Source organism: Artibeus jamaicensis, unplaced genomic scaffold, assembly GCF_021234435.1.
Source record: "Artibeus jamaicensis isolate MK-2021 breed Jamaican fruit bat unplaced genomic scaffold, CSHL_Jam_final scaffold_1689, whole genome shotgun sequence".
NCBI classification, from domain to species: domain Eukaryota; kingdom Metazoa; phylum Chordata; class Mammalia; order Chiroptera; family Phyllostomidae; genus Artibeus; species Artibeus jamaicensis.
The window spans coordinates 12452886-12476845 of NW_026522029.1; the positions used below are offsets into that span (position 1 = coordinate 12452886).

At 49.0% G+C, this 23960-nt stretch overlaps 1 protein-coding gene and 1 long non-coding RNA gene across 3 annotated transcripts in view; one reads left to right on the forward strand and one right to left on the reverse strand.

The window, feature by feature from the left end:
• Positions 1-54: 54 nt before the first annotated feature.
• Positions 55-20954, reverse strand: SLC35A3 (solute carrier family 35 member A3). Of its 2 annotated transcripts, none has more exons than XM_037152954.2 (8): positions 20653-20954; positions 14107-14311; positions 8974-9128; positions 8744-8866; positions 7360-7531; positions 6268-6386; positions 4664-4797; positions 55-3655 (listed from the first exon to the last, which is right to left on the reverse strand). In XM_037152954.2, the coding sequence occupies exons 2-8, from the start codon at positions 14291-14293 to the stop codon at positions 3565-3567; spliced, it is 981 nt and encodes a 326-aa protein (XP_037008849.1). In that variant the 5' UTR covers positions 14294-14311; positions 20653-20954; the 3' UTR covers positions 55-3564. The 2 variants fall into 2 exon arrangements, with proteins under 2 accessions (XP_037008849.1, XP_037008848.1); XM_037152953.2 differs by lacking the exon at positions 20653-20954 and adding an exon at positions 20313-20511.
• A 481-nt stretch (positions 20955-21435) lies between these two features.
• Positions 21436-23960, forward strand: part of LOC119054906 (uncharacterized) — a 55015-nt gene continuing 52490 nt past the window's right edge. The window contains exons 1-2 of the long non-coding RNA XR_005083595.2: positions 21436-21520; positions 21615-21673. This is a non-coding gene — a long non-coding RNA (uncharacterized LOC119054906). The remainder of the gene's footprint in view (positions 21521-21614; positions 21674-23960) is intronic.

The following is a 23960-nucleotide window of genomic DNA, read 5'->3' on the forward strand; positions in this document are numbered from 1 at the left end:
ACCAAAATGATGACAACAAAACTTATCAATTTAAAAAATCCATTTAACAAAAGACCAGTTTATATATTTCTTTGAATTATGTCATAAAAATTTAAATATACAAATTACATTCCCAGGCCCAAAAGAATCTTCCTAAAGAAATAAAATACAGACATACAAATTCAGAACCCAAATTATTAAAAATTTTTGTTTAGATCGCAGTAGATTCTACCTCATGATAAGCAACAGAACAAAGACATGACCGTTCGTACAGGTGACACAGTTGGAAAAGCTCGGGGCAGTGCCCTGGAGCCGCCGTCCACAAGGCCTGCACGGGGCCCCGCCGCGTCTTCTGTTAGGAAATGGACTTCAAGAGCCAATGTTGAAACAACCAAAACACTGAATTACAGTTATTCTTAAAACGTCCTAATTTTGCCCATGTGTCCAAAGTTGTGAATTACAGTAATATTCTCCAGAAAAAACGTCAGGTATATTGGTAAGGCAAGGCACACAGGACCAGATTTTGATAAAAGTGCTTTTTCTTTGGTCCTATAATTACTTTAAATGTGCTACATATCATAGAGATTCTTAAAATGTCTTTCAATATAGCATAAATAACTTCTATAAACTTTCTCAGGCAAAGCGAGCATCCACATGTCATTAAATATTACAACAATAAAATTGTAAATAAAATGAGTAACGCTGCACCCTGTTTTTTTTAAAGACAGTTGAATGACTGTGCAATGAAATTTAAAAGACCAACAATGTGACAGGTAGGTGTAGCAATTCTTAATGAGAACAGTCAGCATTACAGTGTCTGCCAAGTAGTTTCCTTCCAGATTCTGTCCCCTTAGAATCTAGTTTAAACACCAAACCTCCCTTCCTTCCATGGAATTGTGACATTTAATACACACTGATGTAAACACTTAACTCTGGCATCTCTAAGCTCCATTCTCCACCGTAGAAGCAGCCCACAAGTCCTCCGGAGTAAGTCCCTTGTCAGGACCAAGGCGCTTCCTGTGTGGCGCCCCCTGCAGGTGGCATGTCCAACTGTCCTCCCCACACACCATGTTCTTGACTGTTGATGGAACTGTCAATGGGCACTTTCCTGCCATGAATCAGCATATTTTTATAGTGAACAAAGTAGCTGAGAGACAGTAAGTGAACTTTAAAAAGTGTGAGAATTTAAATAAGCAAGGAGTCGTTATTACAAAATATTACCACAATAAGGCTCTGGAGGTCATCAAACACCTCAGCCCCCCCCCCCCACACACACACAAGGAAACTGTCATGTGTGTGACATGGTCTGGAAGGCAGGTTCCCCTCAAGTCAACTATTCTGCATGACCTACATGCAAACTGCTGTATGAACTACACAGCCCAGCCTCAAATGATGTTTCCAAGCTGACTAGAAAAGCAACATGATAAAAAATTGCTTTGAAATACTTGTATACTTTAGACTATTTTCTCTTTTCTCAACAACTCATGATTATAATTTTGTAAATTTTGTTGGGAATCTTGAAAAGTGTGTTATTTTGGACAGCTGAAAATACATGACCACTGTAACTAACACACTGGATATCCAATCATGCTCTTGTGTCATTTTTGGAAGTATTAATAGAGGGACAGACTACACTTGAATTAACGATTAGCTGTGAGTACACACTGAATTAACGTAATTACCCACACAGCCGTTCTCCTGGGCTGAACATAAATCTCCTGTTTAGTCTCGAGTGCATTCCGTGCACATCCGGGATTCAGACCCCGCACCACCTGAGGGAAGGCTGGGGTCTGAACATCCTTCTTTCTGGACTGCAGGCACCACACGCAACACGTGGGAGCTACCAACCAGACACTCCAAACGGTACTTTCACTCGGTTACCGAAAACCAGTAAGCCAGGCTCCCAGCAGTCTGCTTGGTGCCAAACTGGAACCACCAGCAAAATGACTGCAAAGGTTTTTCTCACTGTAACATGTTTAAACTCTGGGTGAGCTGCATTTGGCCCTGGCCTACGGACACCAAGTCCGAATCAGGGAAGTAACCGCCGACCCTGAGGAGTGAAGGGCGCCCAAGGGTGTGAATAGTGCCCAAATCCACTACGGAGGTCTAGAACTACCTATTTCTTACTGTTTGTATCCTCTTAGGACACTTGTACTGAGGTGACTCTGCCCAGTCAACAGCGAACCTCACATTCCAGTTGTAGAAAGTATTTTGCCTGCTAGTTCGTCTCCTCACTTCTGCTAAATTCTCTCTCCCTGCACCAATGTACTCAGTAACTCACGGAACTTGCGACTTCAACTGTAGTGCCAATGCAAGTGGGAAAGAAACCACCATTTGAAAGCCGAGTGGTGGCTCCTCCCTGCAGCACAGAGGGCACTCGAAAGTGGGACTGGAGTGTCCTGGGGACGGTGGCTTTATGAGAGGCCTGCGGAGCTCTGCTGAGCAGCCCTGAGTGTGTGGTCAGAGGGCCATGTGAAATGATGTGGCCTCGTGGCAACCTGGAATGTCTCCATGAAAAGCCATTTTGGTCTCAAGCACGTGACATCAGTCCTACTGCTTGGTGGTGGTTGTTTGTCAACAGTTGCAGATTTTATGGATCAGTGGGTAAAATGCTCATTAAAAACATTCTAATTCTGTACAGTACATGCTCTGATAGTTCCAAACTCTCCAAATGGAGATATTAGATAATAATTATTTTATTTAAATTATTAAACAAGTACTTAATCCCTTTAAATTACATATTAAAACTTTAATGGAACAAACGCTGAAACTCAGTTTAAAGCACTATTAAAGATTTATCTGACTTACAGAAAGAAATGCAGTTGTGTGAAGAACACAGCGCCATCAGCGGAAAAGCCGGGCTCCCGGCGGCCCCGGGGCCTCCAGACCGCTGTGTGCGCCGGCCACGCCCTGCAAGCCCCTGGGGGAGGTGGAGAGAGGGGTGCGTGCCTCTCTCTGCGTGAAACTCAAAAGGCGCCTCATGCATGTTGTTCCCTGACCAGTCAGACCCAGAATGCCTCTCTCTCCGTCCGTTTGGACGCAGCGGAGCAAAGACCATCTCGCCACCTTCTGGTGACCGGCTTTGGTGTGCGTATAGGAATCTTAGGGACGTGTGAATGTGTTTCAGGTCACGCTCTGCTCCTTCACAGCCTTACAGGTAATTATAGTGTAAAACGCTGAGCACGCCACGTGGCCTGATACAGCGGTACAGGGAGAGGGAGACGCAGCGCTGAGGGGCAGTGACACAGACCGGCTTGCAGAGGCTGGGCTGGCACGCGTTGCCCATGCTCGCGAACACGGCACAGGTTGTGCCTGCAGCGGTCGGAGCGGCAATACCTTTCTAACCTCAGGATTCAAGTTTCCTCCACTAACTCAGATCCCTGGAAACACTTTCAAGTTTTGATTTCTAGATGCATTAGGCATTTTGTGACAGACACACACAGTTTACCCTCAAACACTCATGTTTTCATCTGGACACTATGTCCATCTGGACACTATGACTAGGCCCAGCGTGACACCCCGAGGGTCTGCAGGAGCCCCCTGAGTCCGCGCCGCGGGGCGCAGCCAGTGACAGACAGCGCTGGACTACGCCTTTGTGGGATTCCCTGCAGGCCTGGGGTCGTAGCCGTACAGGAAGGTGGCTGCTATGACGAGAATGGCTCCAAGGAAAAAGACACTGAAGGGGTGAAGAAGAAGAGGACAAAATCAGACCACAGGCCAAACAAGTGCCTTCCGCGTCTTCGCTCTGAAAACCAGTCTAATCTGCGGGGAAATGGTCCAGGAACGTGACCACCAACTCTGTGCTCACTGCATGCCAGGCACTCAGCTGCGTGGTCATTGCCTCTGCAGGTCTCCCAACCGTCCTATGACAAAGCAGTGGCGCCTGCTTGTTTCAGTCCGCCTGCGGGGACACGGGGCCTGCGGGGACCCAGGGCTCTGGAGAGTGCGTGACGTGCTCCAGCTCCGCCCTCACCGCCCCCCACCGTCTCCCAAAGTGCAGGTGTTTCACTGCACCTCATCTCAATGCGCCTGTCGCCTGCAATACGCTGAGCAAGAGCTCAAGTTTTTAAAGGCATTGGAAAATATAAAGGAAAATCTGCATTCTTTTCAAGCCAAAGTAAGTTTCAGTTTAAAATCTAAGGTAGTGAGAAGCAAAACGCAGGACTAATTTTTTAGGATGCTTTAAAAAAAAAGGTTAGATGGCTAGGTTCTGTCTTTATTTTACCCATAAATACAATACTTTACAATAAACTGGAAATGAACTTAAACTGGACATAAACTAGAATACCAATCTTAACTTTTGACGTGTATGTTTTTCAAAAATAATTAAACCTTTGAAAAATTTTAAATGTCACTATATAGCTTATTTTATGACTTTACAGGACTTAATACTTTTTTAATCTGACTTCTACATGACTTTTTATTTGGGAAAAAGGCGCATTCGTATCTACTGGGAAATTCTGGCCAGAGAATTTGTATAAGAAACTTCCCAGTGCAAGATTTTTTCATGCATTTAATTTGAAACCTTTTAAAAAGATAGTTAAGTAGGTATCTTTTACTAATTACATGTACATGATTTTTCAAAAGTTGTAGTAAAACAATTTTTTTCAGACAAAATCTTAAGAAAAATACTTGTTTTTCTATATCTTTTGGAGATTTAAAGAAATAGAAAAGAAGATATTACCTGGTTGGCACAAAATCCTGTAGCCAGAAATAGGATATCAGTGTTGATAATATTATGGATAAGGAGGTTGCAAACCCTTTTAAAATATTATCTGCGTACTTTATAACAGCAGCGATCACAAGACCTCCGAGTGCCTGCAGAGGTTTTAAGAGATTATTTTTAAAAACAAGCATATACAAAGCTGCTTTTCCAACCAACGCAGTATTCAGCCAAACTTCACGCTTTTGTCCTGTGCGTCTGACCCCTCGCGGCAAGTGGTCTCCCAACCAGCAGCCCCCTCGGTTTTGCTCAGGAGCCCCCTGGTCTCCAAAGCCGTAATCTGGCAGAGCGGCGACCTGCGTGCCCTGCAGTTTGTCACCACGGAGTGTGATCCCACCACAAGTAAAATGTCCAGCCTCGTCCAAGGTAGTACAAACACCCCCGATCAGACAAATGTGGAAAGACTGTTCCCCAATTAGCACAATGTTCTTACTTTTGATTAAAAATAAAGTATAACCTGGAAGTTATTTTACTAGCCTTTCAACAGTTTCCAAATTCACTTTTTTCTTCCAGTTTCTCCCTATTCTATTCCACCTTTCATTGTTATCCGCTACTTTTTTTAAAGCACAGTTTTAGGGGTTTTTTTGGGTAAGAGTACAGAAAGAACTTTCCACCAAATCCCTTTCAAATTCCAACTGTGGTTGCTTCACTAACGAGGTCTGATGGCACGTCATCGTTCTGCTTCCTGCCAGCCCCCACGTCGGCGGGGAGCCACCCCGGCAGCGGCAGCGGCAGCGGCAGCGGCAGCTTTTGCAGTCACAGCTCTTGCCGACGGGGCTCACTCCGGGTGGAGTCCAAGTTCCAGGACGCCTTCGCCAGGCTCTCACCCAGCTGTCTGGTCATTCCCCGTGGAGTGCCGCTACCTGCTGTACCGAACCTTGTTCATTCTACTCCGGTCTTCAGCCACCGCTTCAAAGAAGACGCCTCCCTCTTTGTTAAGATAAAAGCTGGCGCACATCACCTCTCCTGGCTAACTCTGCATCTACTTCACAAGTTCACTTACCCTTGCTCCTTCTCCCCTAAAGACAGGTGTCCTCCCTGCTTCCGAAACCAACTGCCCTCCACTACCTTGGCCCGCCCTCCACAGGAACCTGGCTCCCCAGAGTAGAGTACACAGCCTCTCGTACACGGCGTCTAGTACCGCTAGAGGCTGGGAAGTCTGTGCCTGCATCGTCATGCCCTCCAGGGGGCTCACTGGAGACGAAATCACCGTCCCCTTGAACGACTTGCAATGAGAGAGTGCGGCAGTTTCGTGAAACTCGGACCAGAAGTGTGCAACACTGTCCCGGTCAGACGGCCGAGCACAGACCGCGGCGCCAGGAGGGCCACAGCCTCAGCCCCGCTACCCCTAAACCTGCATTCTCATTACGCTAACCTGAGATGCTCAAGCCCCCCATCTCCACAGGGGGTTCCCTTACGGCCCTGGACCAGGCCCCCAAACAGACCGGGGGCAGCGGGGGAAGTCGGGGGCCCTCCTCCTCGCGACAGCACCCTGGGAGCCACTCGGACTCCCCAAGATAAGATGAAGTTCACTGGCCTCAAATCTCACACTTCAGATGCTTTACCTGAAGGGCAACGACGGTCCAGGTCAGGCGGCTGTACCCCTGGAAGAACCCGTCCTTGGACACCAGCTCCCCATCATAGACGTACACGCCCATCAAGCCAAACAGGCTCCCGAAGAAACCTGCACAGGGGACGGAAGCTCGAGTCAGTGCAGGGAGGGGTCTGCCCACGGCACGTCCGGGATTCTACACCGTTCTGCTCTGATGACACGGAGCTGCTTGTACAATTTCCTACTTGGATACTTACATACATTTAACAAAAGCATACTTAGTACAAGAAGACAAAAACGTGAGAATGTAAGAACAGGGATTACCAATCTTAGAGCACAGAGAATACAGCGCACACGCCACAGGACCCTCGGCCGGCCCATTCAAGGTCCGCGCGGATGCGCCTCGTACCTTCCTGTTGCCGGGCGGGGGGTTCTCACACATGCACACACACGCCTGGCCCTGCACCTTCAAGTCACTACGGTTTATTCACGTGTCCGTCCGGAACTCTGAGCCAGCTCACCATTCGAGTGTGCGATGAGGTCGAACCGATGAACACGAAATCCATGAAATGCCAGAGAATCATCAATCTTGAATGGCTTTTGTGTTTGTTATAATTCAGGACAATTTGGGGCAACACACACAAACCCTGAATATTGTTTTCTTTTCCAACAGTTGCATCTTTATGCAAATAGCTGACATATCAGTGCTTGCTACATGCAAGGCACTTTCTCCTAAACCATTTACATGTATTATCGCATGTAATCCTCACAGCAACACATATAGCACTGTAATTAAGCCCATTTTACAGGTGGGGATGTGAAAGTTATTTGCAACGCCCTCTGGGAACAGCACAGCAGCCAAGGGAAAGGCTATTCAGGCTCGTAATGGGCAGAACCGGCTTTGTGTCATCAACCTAAAATTTCACATTCTTGAATAAAAGGTATTCACGTAAAACACAGAAGTTTTAAAAAGCCCAAACCTTGCCAGATACTTAGATCGACAGCACACTTCATGCAAAGGCTTACTTATTTAAAGAGATACAGGACACTTTACGATGATAGATACGATCACTTAAAAAAGTATCAGGAAGTACTTAACACTCACCCAGTTGAATGTTTCTTATCCACACCGACTGTTTGGTCTCCTTTAAGATTTTCTCGAAGTAGACCCCGGCGAAGCCACTCGAGAAGCACGCAGTGAGGACCGCCATGAGGCCTACGAACTGGGAGCCTGCCGAGAGCTCCTTCGCGTCCACCTCCTGGGAATCCGAGGGCCACTAGGCAGAACGAACGACAAGCTGACTGACGCCCAGTCCCCACGGTCCCACACAGTGCGCACCCAGGGGCCCCTCTCAGCCATGTAACGGCTGCCACTCTTGCGGACCTCAGAGGACAGCTTCGGAAAGCACCAGTCATTACTTGGCATTTTAATTTAAAATACTTCATTTTAAAAAATGTAATACCTACTTTAGCCTATCTATCCTAAGTAACATCTATGAAAATATGTGTTTGACATGCCAGTTACACTCTTCTAATACCCATTTGAGATATTTATGAAAAAGTTATTCAAGATGTGCACACATACTCTCTGGGGAACATGACGGGGGGTGGGGGGGCAGCAGCTCTGAAGGGCGGGAAGTTGGCAGGACTGGGTTTGCTTTGAGACCGAACCACAGGGGGAACTGCTAGGGGCTGAGTTGGGGGACAAGTCGGACAGAAGTAAAGAAATTGGCGAGGAGCCAAAAGATCGCAGGAGAGCCCAGCAGGCAGGCGCTGGGTGGGGACTGATGTGGGGACGGACAGGACAGTCCTGGAAGTCTGAGACGCAGTGCTGGGGAGGGCTGGGTGACCAACCAACCGGCTGTGCAGGCGGAAGGAGGAGGCTGGGACCGCACCTGGCTTCGGAGAACGATGGGCAAACCCAAGCCAAGCCCGGTGAAGTTTCCTGTGTGAGGCCAAGGGCGCAGGTGGGCAAAGCTGGGCAGCAGAATTTCAGAACCACAGATACAAGGCTCCCGGGAACGAGCAGAGCTGCAGACACCAACCGAGGAGCCCCTGGCCCGCGGGTGCCAGGAAAGGCCCCCAGAACGACGGCATCTCTGCGAATCAGGGCATGCCTTAGAGATGGTAACAAGCCCAGCAGGGCCCCAGCATCTGCCAGGAGTGTCGAGGTGGACTCCTGGACGCAGACCACAGGAACCACTAGAAGATGGGCGAAGAGCCAGGGAAGAAGGGGCCAGGGTGGTAAGCAGGGCGTGTTGACGACCCCTGGGCCCCAGGCAGCCAGAGAACACCAGCTCTGCCTGCCACGCAGACTCTGCATCAGGTACAGATACGGCATTGTGCTCAAAGGAAGCCCTCCCAAACATCTGAGTGGGGAGAGCGAGCATCTATTTGCTCCAACAGACGAGAGGCCCCCCTGCCCACGCACAGGAAGGAAGCGGCTGAAACCGCGACACGTGGAGGGTGCACTCGTCTTGAACAGTTACCTGCACAAAAGCGACTCCGGTCATCAGGATGACCAGGGACAGCCACTGGTACACACCTAGCTTCTTACTGAGCATGGACACAGAAAACAGTGCCGTTGTGAGGATTTTCAGCTGATAGGTGACCTGAAAAAGAAAACAGCCAAGGTTACGAATGATCGTTGATCTGCTTCCTACAAGGACTGTCAGTCCTTTTAGGACTAATGCATTACTGACAAATGCACTGTCAGTACCTGATAGGTAGCTGCATCTAGATTGGACAACGCCACATAGAGCAAGTTATTCTGAAGAGTGTATATCCCTGACGGAATGGCAAGTTTGAGCGTTTCCATGGGTTTATTCAGAATTTCATCATGTAGTATTCGATTCAGTGCTCTCAGACTACATTCTAGAAAAAACACGAAATAGGCAAAGTCAGTCATTGAGAAACTCGGAGAAAGTTACATACCCTCACTCAAGGCCTGTCTTCTCACCTGTAAAGAACGGAAATTGGACGACATGTTACACCTTTAATAATGCTAATTTTCCAAACGTCACATGTTGTAAGGTAGCATATTGAGGGCACTGGCCCTGCGTTCTTTCACGGGGAAATACAAGTCAGGTGTACGGACGTACTCACACACATCCACACAGTAGGTTTGTGATAACCAAAGCTCACAGCATACTTCGTCAGCCCCGTCCTCTTCCTCCATCACGGTGACATTACAAAAGCGTCTGTGCTGTGCATCCGTGGCCTCACCAGCCGCCCTGCCCATCCATACCTGCCAAGACTGTAGTCTTGGTCCGTCCACCAGGAGGCACGTCTGGCCTCCAACGACAGGAGACCGGCCAACGGCAGCCCGCCCGTGGGGACCTGCCTCTCAGTCTGCAGCTGGCCTCACTGGGTCTCATGGATGAATGTTTTGCATTTTCATGTGTGCAAAATCACCTATTTTTCCTCCCCGGCTTATTTGTTTTGTGTCTCATTTGAAATCATTCACAGGACCAGGGTCGTAAAGTTTTGTTTTTTAAATATCAGGGTTTTTTTGGTAACACACACTTATATATTAGCCCTTTTTATGTTTTAACTCCTCACTGGAGGAGGTGCTCATTGATGTGAGGGAGAGAGGAAGGCAAAGAGACACAGAGAGAAGCAGGGGTCGGTGGCCCCCCCGTCTGCGAGCCCCGACCAGGGTGGAACCTGTGGCTGCTCAGTGCACAGGGCAAGGCGGCCGAGTGCAGCGCCCGGCCAGGGCAGCTTTCTTTACACCCACGTGACTCTGCACTGGCTGCACGGCGGGGCGACCACGTGGTTTACGAAGTGTCCCCACTTGGCACTGTACCTGCTGTCGCAAGGTCGCTGACGATGCTCCCTGTGGACTTGCCGTCCCCATGACAGTTCTGTGACCGCCGACCCACACCTCTCCACCCCTTCGCCTCCCTCGCCCGGGCCCCAACTCACTTGCCCCTGGCAATCAGCAGCCCCTTCCTGCGTCTGTGAGGCTGTTTCAGTGTCGTTCGTTCACTTATTTTGTTCAGATCCCACATGTGAGTGAAATCATGTGGCGTTTATCTTTCTCTGACCATTTCATGGAGCATAATACCCTCTAGGTCCATCCATGCTGTGCAAATGGTAAGAGTCAATTCTTGTTTACGGCTGAGTAACGTTCCCTTGTGCACCAGTATGATGACTGTCGTGTCCACTCGTCTCCTGGTGGGCACTGGGGCTGCCTCTGAGCTTGGTTATTTATTGTAAACGGCACTGCAATGGGCACAGGGTGCAGATACTCTTTCCAGACAGTGTTTCTGGTTTCTCTGGATGCAGTCCCAGCAGTGGGATCGCTGGGTCAAAAGGCAGCTCCATTTTTACTCTTCTGAGAAAATTCCATACCGTTTTCCACAGTGGCTGCCCAGTCTGCACTCCCACCCACAGTGCACTAGGGTCCCCTTCTCCCCACATCCCCTCCAACACCCGCCTGCTGATTTAGGGTGGCCATTCTGACAGCTGTGAGGAGACACCTCGTGCTGGTTTCTATCTGCATCTCTCCGATGACTGGGGAACATCGAGCATCTTTTCAAACGTCTGCTGGCCATCTGCGTGTCCTCCCTCTTCGGAGAAGTGTTTGTTCAGATTCCCTGCATATTTTTAAATTGTACAGTTTGTTTTCTTGGTGTTGAGTGGTATCAGTTCTTTATAAACTTTGGATGTTAATCCCTTAATCTAGTGTACCACCGGTGAATATTTTCTCCCTCCTTGGTGTGATTTCAGCCTTCTTAAATGTTCTGAGGCTTGTTTTGGGGGTAACGTGGGGTCCGTCCTGGAAAATGTTCTGTGCGCTCTTGGAAACAAGCAACGTTCTCCTGCTTTGGGGTGAAATGCTCTGAAGACATTAGTCAAATCCATCCAATCTAATGTGTCATTTAAAGCCAGTTTTCTCACTGATTTTGTCTGGAAGATCAATCCACGGAAGTCAGCGGGGTGCTAAAATCCTCTACTGTGACAGTGTTAGTGCCACTCTCTTTCTCTGGCTGTCGATACTTGCTTCACATGCTGTTTAGGGGCCCCTACGCTGGTGCGTAAATGTTTACAAGGGTCGTGTCCTCTGGTTGGATTCCTCCCTTCATCATTGTGTAGCGTCCTCCTTTGTTTCTCGGTAATAATAGGCTTTGTTTTAAAGTTTACTTTGACTTTCATTTCTATTTGCATAAATATCCTTTTCCCAGGTGTCTCAGGTGGGCAGCATATACACGCATGTTGCTTTCCTGACCGCTCAGCTGCACAGTGTCTTTTGATTGGAGCACTCGATCCATTTACATTTCCTGTCAACACGTCAGTCTTTAACGCCCTGGAATTTACAGACAGAGCACGTCGTCACTGTCTGTGTGTCGTCACTGTCTGTGCGCCGGCTCACGACAGCTGCTTTTTTACTGCGTCTCTCTGTGATACCAACTGCTCCCGCCAGGGGCGCCTTTGGCCCCACGTGCTAAGTGAGGGGGGCCCTCTGCTCACCTAGACTTGAGCCGAGGCGCACCTTCTCCGTGCTCCTGTCGTGTGGTCGTGGTTTCTGACTGCAGTACTGGTGGCCCCCACCGTCTTCCTCTGCGGCCCCTCCCTCCCACTCTGACCTGGGAATGCTGGGAAGACTGCAGGGCGTGGCCTTCGGCCTCCTCCTCTTCTCAGCACCAAACGAGTGTCTCGCCCGGTCTCTGACTTGAGCAGTGAGTACGCGGACTAGTCCCTGAGCTCCACCTGCGCATATTCTACTATGACACCTCGCCCTGACTGCCCGACAGGCATCCAAAGTTAACGTGGTCCAAAGACAAGCCCGAATTTCCCCCAATCCATCTTCTACCCATCATTCACTGCAATACCCACTCACCCAGTAACTGCACCTGAAAACCTGGGCATTATTCCTCACACTCGATTCTTGGCCTTCCCTAACCTCCACACACCGAATGCACTAGCAAGTCCTGTCAGCTGTCACTCAGAAAGGTGCCCCTCAAGCCCTGCCCTCTCTAACAACGTGTCAGGGTCACCACAGCTCCCGCCTGGGCTGGAGCAACAGCTTCCGAACTCGGTGTCCTGCACCTGCTCCTGTCCCCCTGCCCTGTCCATGCAGCTGCCCCGCTGGTCGCTGTGTGCACGGAACAGAGCACGTGTTGAACGTCTCGATGACGTCTCTCTGCTTCCACAGTGAAAACTGTAGCCAACAAGGCTACCCTGCACTGTCTGCGTTCTGAACACCAGTCCCGTTTCTCTCTGCTCCGTTCTGCTCCAGACCAGTCTGCGCTAGCCCCACAGGCCACCAGGAGTGTCAAAAAGAGACCAAGTCTGCACACAGCCCAACTCAACAGTGGGCAGGCCGAGTAGACATGTCTCTAGCGATGTACAAATGGCCAATAAGCACGGGGAAAGATGCTCAACAGTGTTAGTCATCAGGGGAATGCAAATCCAAACCACAATAACAATCGGTTTAAAAAGGTACAGAGCGCTGGGGAGGGTGAGGAAAGGCTGGAATCCCCGTCCGTCCGGCACTGGTGGGGATGCAAACTGGCAGCGCTGCTGTGCATCCAGCCGGCGCTGCTTCAGACTTCAGACTCTGAAGCGAAGCATCGCCTGCGGGGGCCCACCCCACAGTGTGCGAGCAGAGGAAGCGGAGGGAGGGACTGAGCAGGGCCTTGTACGCGACTGCAGCCTTCTTCACTGTCCATCGCCGCACTCTTCACAGGAGCCAAGGCTCGGAACAGCCCGCGTACCCATCAGCACAGGAATGGACAGCACGTTACACACACAGACACACACACACAGACACACAGTGGAACAGTGCTTAGCCGTAAACAGGAATAAAGGTCTGGTACACGCTACAGCATGGACGAACCCTGAAACACGCTAAATGGAATAAGCCACACACAAAAGGAGAAGCAGAAATACCTAGAACAGGCCAGTTCGTAGGGATGGAAAGTAGTTTCGGTTTCCAAGAGTTGGGGGTAAAGGAGCAGAGCAGTTACTGCTCACCTGTCCGGAGTAGCTGCTCGGGGTGATGAAGGCTCAGAAGCGTTGCTGATGGTTGTATAACTTTGTGAATGCAACTAATGCTCTTGATCTGTACATTTAAGACGGTTAAAGCTGCAAATTTTATACGTGTGTATATGTATGTACACACATACATATAGCTTCAAAAATAAAGCAATATACTAAAAAAATCATTGAGTTACACACTTTAAAAGTCAGCGAATGAGCCCTGACCAGTGTGGCTCACTTGGACGAGCACTATCCTGCAAAGCACAATGTCGCCGATTTGATTCCCGGTCAAGACACACGCCTGGGCTGTGGGTTTGGTCCCAGGTCGGGGCAAGTACAAGAGGCAACTGATTGATGTTTCTGCCTCACATTGATGTTTCTCTCTCTCTCTCTCGTTCTCCCTCCTTTTTCCTCTTTTTAAAAGTAAATTAAGTAAAATCTTAAAAAAAAAACCCCTGTGAATTACATGGTACCTGAATTATATCGCCATAGAGCTGTTGAAAAAAAAAAACTGCTGGACTAATTAATACAACCGATAAAAGGCTTTTACTTTCATAAAAAAATCTGACTCCTAAATTTCTGACAATTTCTACAGAATTATAGAACTTGCTCTTATTCTCAAATTATTCTAAACATAAAACTAGAAGACATGGATATGATGTAAGTTAGGACAAAATGCCCTGACTACTACACTGAAAGTGTCTTAATAAAATGAGAAATATTGAAATGTTCTTAATCCAGGGCATGAGCACAGTAGGTTCACACGTGCAGTTAACAACTGAGGGTCACGTACATGCCACAGACCAACAGCCCCAAACAGTTAAACGAGCTTCGGTGACTTGAAAACAAGCCCCTGGACACCTACTGTTGTCCTTGTAGACTAACAGAACGCAGGCCACTATCTTCAGGAGCTCGGCCACGACCACGGCCGTGGAAGAGAGGTAGCGAGGTCCCTCCTCTTTCAAAGTCCTGGAGTAGCGCATCGTGAGAACCAGACTGGTCGTCTGGAAGACCAGAATCCCCAGGGACAGGTATTTGAGGTTGGCGGACATTGTTTTATCTGCATCTGCCTGGAAAACAAACAAGCAGGGCAAACAGACCAAGTTAGAAAACACAAAGGCCAGCATTCTGAAAGCCGGTCGGAGCAGCCAGGTCCCGGATGGGGTGGGGACGACCACAGGGGCCGTTCTTCCTGCTCCGGACTGAACACAGGAGGGAACACCCAGGAAGTCCGAAAGGTGAGGGAAACAGGACAAACTGGCCGGTGACCAGGATCTTAGCGGTGAGCCAGCAGTGAACTCCCTGGAGACTTTGTTGCCACCTGTGAATCTCACGCTGCTACAGCAGTTTGCAGCCTGGAACCACCTCCAGGGACAGATCGGCAACAGAAAGGCCCCAAAAGAATCCCATGTCCCTGGCCAACGGAATGGGCCGGAGACCTCAGCCCTGCAGGACGCGGACACTCCCAACTGGGTGTGTGTAACCTGAGGGACCACCCCGCCCTGCATTAAGGACAGCAGGTGTGGCAGCCCTCCCGCCCCCAGGCACTGCGTCACGGAGACTGCGGGCAGAGCCCTGTCACAGGCAGGGGGAATGTCAGCCAAGAGGAAGTACCTGCCCCTCCCCAGGGGCTACCTGCTAATACAGAAGGTTTAGGGAAGAGCCAAGGTTGCATACTGTGAGTCAAATGTCCAGTATGCAATCCCAAAATGTGCATATTCATCACACCTAAGAGCAAAAAAAATCTCCACGAGGATGAGCAAGGACAGTCAACAGACGGTGATGGAGCAGACGTGGACGCACCCGACAGGAGCTGCCACAGCAATGCACCCAGGCCAGGGAGGGTGGCTGGTCTCGGAAGAATTTCAGACTCAGGGAGAAGCAAAAAAACGGTGCAGGAGTTCTTCACCCATTCGTATGCTACTCACCAGCATTTGGGGTCCTTTTCCTTTTAACAATTAAAATTTCTTAAATGTTAAAATTTCCTTAAGTTTTTCAACAAGTAGCTTCTAAATATTCTATAAGCCAGAAGTATTTTAAGCTATTTTGTAAAATTTAGTATTTTATGATTTCTCAAGTCTCTCCCAGTTCTAACACTAATACACACACACACACACACACTTCTATTCATCTAACTCCAATTTCTTCATCTAAAAGTCCTGCTGTCTGGAGTTTTAGATTGTAAACTTTGAGTGTATATATCTACATATAATATGTAATAATGAACTACTATACAATTATCAGTATATGATTACTGTATTACACTAAGGACCTTTGGTGTGACCTGTGGTACATGTGTGTCCTACAACCCCACCAATTTTACAAGCAATCACACTGCCAGGACTTCTGAAAGCTTCACCAGGTTTCGTAGTCACTCTAACAGACCTTGAACTTGCTTCCCAGTCACTATGTTCCCTTTGGATTGTTAGATGAATCTGAGGTTTATAAAGTCAGTTTTATTATTCTTAAACCCCTCTCACCTCTACAGGGAAAAATGCACAACAAAACTTCATCTAAGTGCATTCATTTGGGTTTGCTGAGCTTGGATAATAGCATGATTAGAATTTACTTTAGCATTTGGTACCAGAAATATTAGTAAGCTTCTTTAGGATTCAAAGTTCTTGGTGACTGCTGACAGCCTTAAGAAAGCAGGTTTGTCCGACACATTAGAGGCTTATTCTAAGTGCACTCGATATGCATTTAATCCCAAGTCCCTCATTGTCACTGGCGGAGCGGCCACCTGCTGTACAAGCTCGTCAGCCAGTTCTGGGCGCCGCACCGGCATCCCCTGCTCGCCACTCCGCACCACGTGCAGTGTGTCAGTGGGGCGCATGACGGCGACTGTCTGCCCCCGTTAACCACACCAGGGGGGCATTCACTGAGTTCTGAAACCTCCAAAACACCGAGCACTAACACTCTCTATTCATCTTTGCAAACCCAGACAGGTCCTTGAAGGTGAACTGAAAATCGGTCTGGCCGCAGACCTGTTTGCTTCCAGGAGCTCGCCCTGCGTGTGTCTCGCCCTTGGGTCTGTGCACCGAGCCCATCCACTCTACGGGGGCAATCACATGGGTATTTTGCTGTTTTATGTCTCCAGCCACTAAAAGTCCTAAAAAGTTAAATGTTCAGTCTATGTTTTAGAATAACAAAATTTACATAGATTTTTAAAGATGGCCAAGTACCCAAGAAATTCTGCAAATCAATTTTCCTTCCAAGACACTAAATTTCTACCTTATCACTTTTAAAGGGAGCTATATTTACATTTTCTAAACACCAGTCCTGAAATACAGTCCCTAAGGACATTAGGATAATCTGCTGGAGCGTACACAAAAGCACACAAGTTCTAAAGTGCTGTGCAAACGTACGCCCACATTACACACCGGCCAGAAGCAGGTGTTGGTGCAAACACACGGAAGTAGATAACGCACACAGAACTGCCGTGGCCTCCGCTGCAAGTTGGTGCCCCTCACCTCCCAGAAGGCTGAGTCTCTGTAACCACACGCAGAAAGCAGTGAGCATATGTTATAGCTGGAATCCGTAATAACCTTCTGGAAAATAAAGAAATCTTGCTTTTTATAAAAGTGAAGTAAACAGGGGCCCAAGGTAATCCCCACTCTCGGTATGTTCGGTTTTCTTTCTGCGACAGAAACAGACGACTTCCACTGAATTCTCCGCCCTCCTCGACGCAGGGAGAAGAGCACAGTCCCGCTCAGACACTCAGCAGCCTTGCCTGCACATTCCGTCCCAGTTACAGTCTGAATCAGGCAGCTCTTCATTGTGTCTCCTTCCCTCTCCGCCTCCAGGTATCAGGGGACTATCCATACGAGATAATCCCAAGTTTCTGTAGGTTAATTTTTACCTTGGTCTTTCACAGCATGTGGAATTTCCATTGCTACATTCAGATAAAATAAATATCTCTTCAACTATGTAAATATAAAACTTACGTACATTTTAATTCTTCAATTAAAAACTGTTTGGTATTGACATTCTCATAAAATCGGTGATTTGGCAGACGTCCCTGTAGACTGTGGCGCCAGGAAGAAAGTCGCCCCCCACCCCCCGCCCCCAGTGCTCTCCGGCCCGACTCCCTCCTACTACGGTCATTTCCTGCCACGTGCCGTCCAAGGTGGAGAGAAACCCCACGTATGCCACAAAGAACAGACACTAGTGTGGAAGCCGGGCAGGGCCCACCAGCACTAACCCTCAGTACAGGTTGATGACTACGGAGATTGCAGGCGGAAGTAAAGAAAAGAAGGGTGTCGCTCACAGGAGTCGCCATCGATACTTAAGCACCCGCCGCGGTCAGGCCCTGTGCTGAGCCCTGGGTGCGCAAGGATGGACGAGACAAACGGAACGTGTCTTCCTGAGCCTGCCCTCCCGCATGGAAGACACATGCTATTCAAATGATTCAGGAAGTAGTCTGGCCCTGGCCGGTGGCTCAGGTGGAGCACTGTCCCATACACCAAAAGGCTGCTGGTTCCATCCCTCATCAGGGCACATACCTCTGTTACAGGTTCAATCCCTGGTCAGGGCATGTACCTAGATTGTGGTTAGATCCCTGCTGGGGGTGTATACAGTAGGCAACTGATCGATGTTTCTGTCTCTAAAGTCAAATATGTGTGATGCTTTAAAGGAAAAAAGAGTCTGGCTATGACGTAGGGTGCAACAGACAAATACGGTACCTCGCATTAAATTACGTCAACTTGCTTAAAGTCAAACACCTTTCCCCAAACCCAGGAGACACTGGTAGGTTATCATGCCAATGGAAACACCCCTTCAACTATTGCCTGTAATTAAGACCGACCAAGTTGGTGCCATCACAGACATTTTATTGGTGTTCACTGGTTGCTTCTAGGTCAGCTAGAAAACTTGGAGGAGAAAAACCAACAACAATGAACTTGAGGCCAAAATTAACTGCCCAAGGTCTAAGGAGAGAATTAGAAAGCTTCTATGACTGCCCTGAAACATCTTCGTATCTCCTTTAATGGCAAAGCCAACGTTTCTGAAAACCAAGTCCATAGTCTGATCCTGTGTTCGCCTGTAACGAAAAGCAAATTTGCAACTTCACAGAGTCTCGGGATCCTATGTTCTCTGTATGTTTACAGACTCTATATCCTAGCGCAGGACTGGATGTAACACATGTATGCTTGAGGGTTGCTGGCAGGCTGAAGGATGCCCCCAACCTCAAATATCAGGTTGTAATCCCCGAAACCTGCACTGTTATCTGATTTGGAAAAGCAGATTTCGCACATGAAATTAAGGATCTTGAGATGGGAAGAGTATCATGGATTAGCTAAGTAAGGACTTCCGCCAACGCAAGTGTCCTCAGAAGAGACACGAGAAGAGAACACAGACCGTGAGCGGAGGAGGCGTTGCAAAGATGCGGTAGAGACTGTGGAGATGCTGGGCCGGAGGGCTACAGCGATGCGGCCACCCACACCACGCTGCAGCACCGAGGCTGGAAGAGGAAAGAAAGGGACGCCCCCAGAACCCCGGAGGACAGGCAGCCCCCTGACACTTTGAGATCAGCCCAGTGGTATTAGTCTGAGTTTCTGGACTCCAAAACAGTGACAGAATACTGAGGATACGCTTGCTTTTCAGAGGGGTGAAACCTAATGTTGAGCTGCCCATTCATATTGATCTTAAACATACAAGTTTATACACTTCTGGTTTTCTTTTGTGAGCCTGCCTTTTATTATAGGGTCTCAGCTAAGAACTCAGAAGAGTAGAGAGAAAATTATCTTCCTTCTCCTACAGGGGGGAGAATAACTACACTACCTCGAAAATGTGTTACTGGGCTCGAGTACAGTCTACAGCACTGAACAGTAAACCACTTTGAAATGTGAGACTGTGACTAAAAGTGTGCACTCGGGTCGCACACAACACGGGAGCTGTCTTTGCCTCCAGAGCACCGTAAGAGTTTAATTGTTCCATGATTTAACTGAGCAATTACTTATTAAGAGTTTCATCTATCTTATTAACACTGGGCTCAAGTACTGAAATGCTAAACCAGGTTAAAAGATAACAATGACTTCTTTTGAAAAGCTTACATTCTAGTAGGAATAAATTTCTCAAGTTGCCCTAGCACAGTGCAAATTTATTAAGTATTGTAATATTTATAAAGCCCAACACACAAGAGAAAAAGAATGTTCTGGACTAACGGTAGACTGCAGAAAGCTTCATGAGAAGGTGACATTTAAGGCCTTAAAGAAGAAGGAGAATTTCTACAAGGACCATAAGGAAGGCCTTTCCTTGTAGGAAGAGAGGATGTAAGCAAAGACCAAGGCAGGCAGGCATAGAGCACATCAGAAATTACATTTCAAAGTAACTCCTCCAGTTTGCCTAAAAATTAGGCTATGGAAGATAAAATAATGCAAAAAAAAAAGAAGAAGAAGAAAGGGGCACACTGATCTGATTGGAGCCACGGACAGCTCTCAGTTTTGAAGGGCATGGAATACCACCTAAATAATTCGAGTTTACAATCACTGGGCATTTCTGAGGACAGAGAGACCAAAGACAGCCTAAGACCTCCAGCTTTAAGAAGGAACACGGCGGTGGGGAGCCATTGCTCCTGGGCAGGTAAGAAGGGAGTAGAGCCGACTTAGCCTGGAGGTGGTGGGAACGAGGAATGGAAGAACTAAACCTGAGATGCCAAAAAAGTAGGACCTCGGGAGGAAAATTAGGGATGGAAATTTAGAAGTCATCCCCTTAAAAGGAAACCACCCGAGCTTCCCCGTGAAAGTGAGTTAGGGCCCCAAGGGAGAAACTACCAAATTTGATTCCCCCTCCCCCAAAAAACTGCGGTTCCACTTTTAAATACTGCACGTAATAGAACATAATAAAAGAGTTTTCTCCTATAAAGTAATGAACTGGTAGTGACTTACTAAGCAAGGTCCCTTGCTACATTTAACAGTGTTCTTTCATTCATTTATTCCGACGTTCCGGAGCGCTGTTGAGTTGCTAAAGGAAATTTGTTAATGAAAATCCTGCCTCCCGCCAACACAGGCTGAGCGGTGGCGACAGAGCTCCCACCTGGCCGGGGATCCCACCCGGCCTCCGCACCAGCCTTACCATGTCTGACAGTCCCGCGGCGCTTGAAGCGCGGCGCCCGGAGGATGGACGGAGCTACCCGGGGGGTCACGGCAGGTCGCGGAGGGCCGCCCACCAGCAGCGCGGCCGCGCACGCCTCGGACTCCCAGGAGCGCACGCAGTTTCCCTTCGCCCAACACACCCCTTTCCAACAGCCGCTTTCCTCCTCCACCCAGCACATTCCACACGTCTTCCCGGGGCCCACAGCAAGTCACTCCCTCCGCTCCCGCCCCAGCCGCGCTCTGGCCCCTGGTCTTGGCGCTGACTCCCGTGGGCGGAGCGCGCAGCCGCCGCGCCTGCCTCCGCCTCCCCGGACGCTCACCTGCTTGGCCGCCCGGCCGCCTGCGCGCTCGGGCAGCGGCGGCTCTGCTCCGCCCGGCGCCCGGGGATGCTGTGCCCCCCGGGCCCCCCGGGTTGCCAGCGTCCCCCGCCGCACAGCGTTGTCCGCCCCCTCCGCCGCTGCCAGCCCGGTGCGGCCCGGGCGTTTCCGGGTTCCCGCGGTCCCGTCACCCAAACGCTCCGGCTTCCGCCGCGACCCGCGCGACGCCGTTCCCGACTCCGTTGTGGCGGCCGCTGCTCGGGTCTTGTGGGCTCTGTCCCGAAGGCGAGGCGGCCCCTGGTGCTGGCGTCAACGTCGAGTCACCGCCGCCTGCCACCAGTGTCCGGTGGCGGAGGTTCCGGGGTGTTGCTCTGCGAAAGGAAAGGCCGAGTCTTTCGGGGCAAAGGCCTTTATTTTTTCGGGGAGGCGGGTCCAGGAAGCAAACCACCGGCGGGCATGTAGGAGTGGCAGTCACTGACCTCAGGCCTTTGCTCTTGGCCTTTGCAAGAAGGTGTACCCAGGTGCTGTCCCAAACCGGCAGCCTTTCCTGCTGCCTTCCTCCCAGGGCTCTGAGCTCTGCCGGCGAAATTACTTACTTCATTGTATTCAGAAGTGCTTCGAATCTATCCCCCACCCCCAACACTTGCCTTGAGGTCGGAACTAGCCTGTTTATCTCTGCATCTCCAGCACCAGCCACAGTGCTCAGCACCCGATAGAAACTTAATACGTGTTTCCTGAGCTGAGCACACAATACTAGGGCTTACCGGGAAGGAGGGTCAGCGGAGCCTGAATTGCAACTCTAGGCCTGGAGCACTTTCCAAGGAGCCAAGTTCACACCTAAGGTCTGAAGCTTAAAGAGAAGAAGAATCTAGTAAGGATTGTACCTTTGTGTAGTTTGCCCAAATCATCCCATTTAACCTTCACAACAGCCCCATAAAATAGGCTTTGGTACCTGTGTTTTCCAGGAGGAAATGAGGCTTTCAGACACTAAGTAGCTTACTGAAGGTCCCATGTCTGCTGAAAGGTAAGCCTGGCTTCAACCCCTAATTCGTCTGCTGATAAAGTTCGTGCTTTAAAACACCATACTTGGCTGTCATGGGAAGAAAAATGGTATAGAAAGGAAATGAGCACAGTTCAGAAAAAAGGTGGCAGACAGCAAAAGTAGCCATGGGGATAAGAGGTATTATTAAGAACAGAGGTGTCCGCCCCCCGAAGGAAGAGAGAAAAACAGCAGCCTGGGGACATGAGGCCAAAGGTCAGCTTCAGCCTCCCTGGGGAAGCAGATCTCAAAGTCCAAACCCTGGCACCCAGAGGACAGACAGCTGAGGACAGCCTATCAACCTAAGGACAGCAGCCAAATAGGACCATGCAGCTCAGTGGCAGCTAATTAGGGACGCTGCGTAACATTTAGGACACCTAGTTAAATTGAAATGCCAAATGAACAAGAATAATTGTTTAGTCTCTGCAATACTTGGCATATACTAAAAAATGTTCATTGTTTATCAGAAATTCAGATTTAACTGGGTAGCCTGTGTTTTTATTTGCAAAATCTGGCAACCCTGTTGAAAAGGTGGATGCGTTTTAACATTGCACAATCACAGGTTTCCCACGGGGCCCCAGAGAGGTTAAGACCCAATCAAATTACATCGGAACTGTTGATGCCGTTAGCTTTCGGTGCACAAAGTAACAGTCCCCAGTCTCGATCTTCAGGCAGAGCTGTGGCTGGAGGCTTAGGGACTTCAATGGCTTAAGATGCAATGACAGGCAGAGGGAAAGGGCAGTGAGGGAGGTAGAAGAGGGTAAAAGGGCATAAACGGGGATGGAGGGAGGTTCGACTTGGGTGGTGAACACACAGTACAATATACAGATGAGGTTTTATAGAATCGTATCCCTGAAACCTGTACAATTCTATTAACCAATGTCACCCAATAAATTCGATTTTTAAAATCTCAGGGAAAAAAAAAAGAACAAATGGGAAGGAGAGTGGGGCCTGTGGTGATGTTTCCAAAGAGGTCTGTTCAACACAGTGAAAATACCAAAAAAGGCCAGTGTGTAGGAAATGGAAACTCAGGTTTCCAGGTCTCACATGCGCTTTGTTGCGACACAATTACTGTTCTTCAGACTATTGACTTGAAATCACGGCTCACGAGTGAGAAAAACCAGTTGGTTCCTTCAAGCTGCCCAAGTAGTCGAGTCTGGCCTGTTGTTAGGTATTCGGGACGAGGAAAGATTATCGACTTGTCCATCATTTAGCTTTAAGAGGAGTTCACTGAGGTCGTGTCCACGTCATCCATAGCCTCCATGCGATCCTCTGGCTCTGAGATGGAGCAGTATTGTTGAACATTCTATGGAATATCCACCTGCTGGGTTTGAATGAACTTGCTTTTCATTTCCTCCGTTTGCCAGCTTGGCTTCTGCGAGGCTTTTGCTATTATGCAGACTGACTTAGTCTTCGAGTCAGGGGCCAGGGGGTGGTTTCATGGGAGTGAGGCCATCTGCTCGGTCTGTACGTTCAGACCTGGGGACAGGAATTACCCTGGATGATTGGAGCTCACTGAGGCTGCTCAGGGCTTCAGTGGTTCCCCTGATGCTCTGAGTCCCTTCGTGGCGGACGAACTTGGTGGTCTGGGCATCGAGGAATTAGTTTCATGTCAGAGTCACAGCAAGTTGTAAATGGGAGTTTGGGGGATTCCTCTTTACCTGCTGTAGTTACCTGACGAAGTCACCGCAAGTTCCTTTGTGGGAGACTAGGAGAAAGGTGCATAGCATGTACTTGTGCTGTTACAGGCTGGTCAGGGGCCTCTTAAGTCTGAGAATGGTGACAGGTTGCATGCGATTCCCGTGACATCGGGTCTCTAGTCACCGGTGGTGCAGTACACTTGACTGTGCAGTTCCTACATAGTTGGACTACGCTGCTTACCAAATACTTTGGTTGTCTGCCCTCGGGGCACAGGCTGGGTGTCTTCCGGGCTGTCTTGTGGTTGAGTGGGACCACACGATCAGCTCTGGCCAATCAGCAGTAAGATGCTGGGTGTAATTCAGGGCCATAGCATTGAATCACACATTTGTGAGCCTCTGCAGCTCTTTTTCTCTCTGCTTTTCAACCTGGCAAGGTCATGATCATGGCTGCTCTGTCAGCCTGTATCCTAGACTGAGCAGAGGCAGAGCAAAGGCTGTGGTGACCTGCAACAGACACACAGCATGACCGAGAAATAAATCTTGGCTTTTCCGTGTCATTGAGAGCTTGACAAAAACCCAACATATATTGATACATACAGAAAGTGATGGCCAGTGACGTATGTTTTCACAAA